The 6,000-nt window shown below is 39.4% G+C and overlaps 1 protein-coding gene across 1 annotated transcript in view; it reads right to left on the reverse strand.

Moving 5' to 3' along the window:
• Positions 1 to 6,000, reverse strand: part of Galnt5 (polypeptide N-acetylgalactosaminyltransferase 5) — a 40,608-nt gene that overhangs the window by 10,331 nt on the left and 24,277 nt on the right. Inside the window, exons 4-7 of the mRNA XM_021156268.2 lie at positions 5,638 to 5,773; positions 4,962 to 5,081; positions 4,201 to 4,318; positions 2,185 to 2,508 (exon numbers count right to left, since the gene is read on the reverse strand). Coding sequence (XP_021011927.1) covers positions 2,185 to 2,508; positions 4,201 to 4,318; positions 4,962 to 5,081; positions 5,638 to 5,773 — 698 coding nt within the window. The remainder of the gene's footprint in view (positions 1 to 2,184; positions 2,509 to 4,200; positions 4,319 to 4,961; positions 5,082 to 5,637; positions 5,774 to 6,000) is intronic.

The following is a 6,000-nucleotide window of genomic DNA, read 5'->3' on the forward strand; positions in this document are numbered from 1 at the left end:
CAGCTAGCATTACCCAGAATATGGTTTGGAGAGGCTTAGATTACGTAGTTTTGTTGTTGCTATTGTTTTGCTTTGATTTCAAACTGTTCCTTCCTACAGGCCTTGGAAGACACTGGAGGCTGAGGGAAAAATATCTCCTCCCAGATCCTTCAATGCAAACTATTTCAAGTTAAAAAAAAATCAAGCACAGAGTAGATTTTATACTTTCTGTGTTGAATGGTTTCATTTTCCCAATGTCAAAGGTGGAGATTTCTGACACTTATTTACTAATTGTTAAACTTTAGGATTAGGCTGTTTGCTAACAACTTACTGTAATAAAAAAACAGTGACGATGAGCTGTTTATTGATTTAAAATATTATTGACTTTATGAAAAATTACAATAAAAATAACATTGACTGGGCATAAAATTCAAGGTGTACAGGCTGAATGTTTGGAAAAAAATGTGAGTCAAGAAACAAACAGATTTTAATTTTTTTGCAACTTTTTCCTGATTGTTGTTCGATATTCATTGGAAAAAAAAAACCTCAAAATTTTAAAATTGAAATAACACGATTGTTAGAAGAAAGCGAATGGCGTCTTCATTAATATTTGTGTGCTTGAGGCAGAAAAGAGAACAGAAGTACAAAAAAAAATAGAGCCTGGTGATATCTGGCGAAATGGATACACAGCATTTTCATACATTAGGGTACAGGCATCTGATTTTTTGTTGAGGAGGAGAGCTTTTCAAAGATCAGTGGCAACTTACAAAGGAATCCAAAGATAGTTTGATTGCACCCTCTTGTGGCTACCGTCAAGTAATGCTCCTGTTGAGATTCTCTGGAGAAATGTATTGAGCCTTTTGGTGGCCATGCTTGTTTGGAGGATGGGATGTAAACATGCAAGTGCCGTGTTTGATGTGGATAAGGCCAATCAGTCCTTCCTACTTACTTATCTAGAGAGGCTGATGTCTACTTTGACCTTCCCCAAATCCGGCTGTACTCTTGGGAGCTGTTCACAACACTTTGTTATAAATAAGCCAGGTTACATGTATTTATTGGTTAAATTATATAAAATCAGAACAAATATTCAGAATGCTCTCCTGTTTTTACTACTCTCTCTGGATTTCTATAGTAGGGACAACAGCATCATTTTTTTTTATCAAGTCTTTGTTATTAGGAGATTTGACAGGCTGGGAGAGTGGCTGGTTTATACCTTTATTTCCTAGGAAGAGCCCTCTGCCAGTGTTCTACTGACAGGCAAGTTAGAGATCTTCCTGAACATGGAGGTGGGGCTATGAGTGAAAACATAAAAAAGTGAACTAAGAGACTAATCCACAAACATAAACATGAGCTCAAGTGGAAGACTGGCTTGTCACATGCCATCACAGGAAACTGCACTCGTGGGTGGACTCCAGGCTTTCTTGGCCCCAGGGTCTCAGCTTCTCCAAGTTTCCCTTTGCACTGTGCCCCATTCAAATCCTTTACCTCAGTTCACCCTTTGTGAAACTTCCTTTAGTGCCTTGACTATTTTTATTATTTTCAACCTCTCTACCAAAGTTTTTTAGAACCCAATTAAAGCCTGTAATTTCCCTGTATTTGAAGTTTGTATTCAACCCTGTTGAAGAAGGAAGGAAATATAGAAAGAAAATTACCCACAAGACTCTACATGAACTCTCACTTCTCTACCTAGGTTTTGCCATTTGTCCCCTGAAAGTCACATCCACCTCGCCATATCTTGATTGCCACAGCCTGTCCTGAGTTGTGTAGGAGTTGTATCTCCACATCTTGCTTTCTCGGAGCTGGTTGGACATTTTGTCACAGACCTGGCTTCTAATCTTCTGACAGGATTTCTTGACAGCATGCATTTATAAGGTATCAGCATCCCTGGCCCATTCCTTCATAAGAGCCATTGTATTCTGTATCCATACTTTGTTTTCTTATTATTCTTGTTCTCTATTCAGTGTCAAATTCCAAAGGAGGAGATGAAGCCTACATCCAGACATACTTCCTGGTCTCTTATGTATAGTAGAGGTATGTGATATTTAGTTATCAATCATCATGACATATGATAGATTTCCTCAGATATACCTCTCATCTATCTATACTCTCTCTTAGTATCATCTGTGCCTTCTGCTTAGAGTCATTCTTTTCTAAGCATGCTTAAAGGAGTTTCTGTTGTTTTAGCAAATGGCCTTGTTAACTTACCACACCACTAGCTCTCACAACGGGTGCCTTCAAGTCAGGAAAGACATTGTCCAAGTACCACTTGAAACTTTTGCATTTCAGCTTCTTCCGCAACTCCCTTTGCTGGGTAAGGTTGCCCACATCCAGCCCTTGGTCAATGAGATGATCCCCATGGCCATAGAAGAGTTCCCTGTAGTCATCAAGCCAAACCTCAGCAACCCGCACCAGGTTCCGTTCCACTGTCTTCATACGGTCTTTGGGGAAGGAATATGGATTGTCATTTCTGAATATGTGGCCCACTCTGGAACAGGGGATGATCTCAATTTCACCACCACACATCCAGACCTGAGAATGAGTCAGTTAAAAGTACCGATTATCAAGTGGTGGTTCACAAATCACAGGCCACTAACAATGCTATGGAACTATCTGGAGACACTCTCTCAGCCTGCTAAGTAGGACTTGCAACGTAGAAAAGCATTTTCACAAAAGAAAGGAAAAAATCCAGCAGGCTTATTTAATTTTGTATATGGTAGACTGCTTTCTGGTCCATGAAACCTATTTCCCTTTCCTAATCATCTATGCAAATTTTTCTTTATCTCTTTTCTAAAGAACTCTTTATAGAACCCCAATATGTGCTCTTGTTTGGATTGAATCAGGAAATGGTTATTGCTCTATTTTATAAAAAGAGAGACCGGAGATATGTTTGGTGGAGGCTCTGTAATGTGTGTGTGGGGAAGGGGTGGCCTCTGTGGGCCCATGCTGAGGCATTCCTTCCCTCGGAGGTACCAGTCACATGGAGGTATAGTATAGAATAGAGTTTTTGAGGGCATGGGAAGTAGAGTTGAGAGAAAGGCAGAAAGAGAAAGAAAGTAGAAGGGCAGAGGCTGTCCATGAGCACAAGGAGAGAGAGGGGGTAAGGGAATGGGGAAAGAGGGGGAACAGGAACAAGAGAAGAGAGCAAGAGCAAGAGAAAGAGGAGGGGGCAAGCAGCCCCTTTTATAGTGAGCCAGGCATACCTGGCTGTTGCCAGCTAACTGTGGGGCAGAGCCTAGACTAAATGCCAACAGTTATGGATATCTATCGGTTCACCTTCCCCTTCCTTGGGATACTTGTAGGCTCATGATAACCAATTCAAAAATTCTTGGTCAAGACATCCAAAGTTAAACCCATTTGAAGAGAGAATTCCCAGCCCTATATGGAAACTTCTGGTAGAGTTCTATTGTTCTTGCTAAGGTTTTCCTGGACACGAGCCAATGATGATGTAAGTCATTGCATACACAGCATCCAAAGATGCTGTAGCACAGACTTAGTTTGCTAGTGGCCTGCACTGGAGGGATTCTTTCTCATTTGTATTAATCAAGATTACTCATTGCAGATATTTCCACTGCCTCCAGTGTATTAGAGAGCTATTCCAAGAAAGCCACTGTATGTTACAGATGAATCCCAGAGTAATTTCTATTAAGTAGAAATCCCATAGCTTTTATGCAGGAAAAAGAAGTAATTCCCACAGGATTAGACATAGAAACACTGCTGTGAAATATTAATTCCAGGAAATTTACAACAGTGGTTGATTCTTCCAAGTTAAGTCTGGGAAATGAAATACTTGATCCATAGGACCTGTACCACAGTGAAGTTCCTTCTCAGTGGCAGTCACAGATATGATTGGATTGGTAAAGTGAAGCCAATTGAGAATCATAAACGCCTTTGTGTGTGCCTCCATATGTGGTGATGCTTGTGTTTACATGTATGTGGAGTGTACAGGTAACAGAAGGTATCTTCCTCAATCTCTCTCCACTTTAATTTTTGAACAGTTTGTCCTACTGGATGGGGAACACGCTGATTCAGCAAGAGGAACTGTAGATACATAATGATCACTGCACTTGGCTTTCTACATGAGATTTGAACTCAGATCATCACGCTTGTGTGCCAATCTCTTTAGCAACTGAGTCATTTCCCCTGCCACTAGAATGGTGAACTTTAAAGTAATAATAATAATAATAATAATAATAATAATAATCAACAATTAGTAGTGGATACCTTGAATGATAGTTCCATATTTTCTCCTCCCCAAACATCAAGACCAGGGTCATAAGTTCCAAGTTCATAAAAGTAACTTTTGTCAATGGAAAATAATCCACCTGCCATGACTGGGCACCTACAACAAGAAACAATTGTGTTAAACCTTTATCCGATGGCAACTTAACTTCTAGAGTGGGTCCTCTGTGTGGCTATGTGGGAGTTTGGAGGTATTTCTGGATAGGTACAGGGAAGTCTTGGGATGGAGCCAGAAGTTTGGCTTAGTGAAGTGCTTCTGGTTCATGGGGATTAAGTCTGATTAGGGTTGAAAAAGACATGGGTGGAACTATGATTCTTATTTCACAATTATATGATTCAACCTCTGGGTCTTTTAATGGATTCAACCCCTAGGGTTTTTTTTATGGATTTCTCTGGGTCGAGGCGAAATTGGATACATTTGAAATTGAATTTGAGGGTCGGGTAGCAAACTATATTCTCAGGGAACTTTGCTTGCTTTGATAAAGTCTTGAATAGAGCTATAATTTTATTATTGGTATTTTTTGAGACAATATCTCACTACTATAGCCTAGACTATCCTTAAACTTGCCACTCTCCTGCTTCTGACTCCTAGTGATGAGATCATAGGTGTGTGCCATCATGCCTAATTGACTACTATAATTCTGCTGATTTTCAGAACAATAGAGTATAATTTTTAAAACTTATTTTCTGTCTTTACAGAAGGACTTAGGACAGTTGTCTAGTCTTCAGTTTCACATACTTACCTTATTATATCTGTTTCTTTAATTCCATTTTTTGCAACAACATCTGGAGGGATTGTTTTCCAGCCAAAGTTCATGGGCCAGGTGAAGACACCTCTTTGGAAGTTGTCCACTGTCATGTAACTAATTCAGAAAAAAAATCAAACAAATGAAATGTGCAAATGCAATTTTCAAGATTATTTGTGTCTCTGTTGACTTCACTAACACAGCTTTGTGACAAGTTTAGGTTCGGGAAAGTTGATGACACATATGATTCTGCATCATCACTTCTGGGAAGCTTATAGATATGATTCACACAGGTGGTTGGCTGGTAAGATCATTTCTTTCAACTTAAATTCATTTTTCAGTCTATAATGGCCATTTTAGAAGAAGAAACAACTTAGAAGAACATATAGACTTTCTGTAAAGTCTATATGGGTATGACTAGAAACTTGAGAAAAATAAATATTTGGGGGTTCAACTGACCAGCAAAGGGGATGAATATGATAGTGAGCAGTCGGGGTTATTAGAAGATAAATATTGGTGTATTGGCGTACTGAATTGATAGCTCCTGAACCCAAGATATTGATCATGTCTTTTCACTTCTTTGGGTAAGTAGGTCATGCTTAGGTTCTAACATCGCACATGTGAGAACCATCACTCTCTGTTACTCTCTGGAGTCAAGGTTTGGTAGTGTTACCTCATGTCCTTGTCATTTATGACTTCAATTACTGGACAGGCCACTTTCTTTCTATTTAAATAAACTCTTTCCAGAAGAGGTTCCAGCCAGCCCACATTACACTCCACATGAGAGTCTAGGAATGTCAGCACATCACCTGTAGAGTCAAAAAGAAATCATTGGAAAATTCAGTACAATATGGCAAGTGCATATTCTTCATCATTAAAGGTGTTAGGGATTGTTCAAGAGGCATGACTATAAACATGGGTGTTCTTTTTGCACTGAGTTCTTGGTTCTTAGAGGTTCATTTGTGTAATAATACAGAGTTCAGGGGTAGAGATTCTGTAGAATAAGCACGACTCATGATTAGAAACAACTGACAAG

This window comes from Mus caroli, unplaced genomic scaffold (assembly GCF_978045245.1).
Source record: "Mus caroli unplaced genomic scaffold, Mus_caroli_1 scaffold_2, whole genome shotgun sequence".
Classification (NCBI taxonomy): domain Eukaryota; kingdom Metazoa; phylum Chordata; class Mammalia; order Rodentia; family Muridae; genus Mus; species Mus caroli.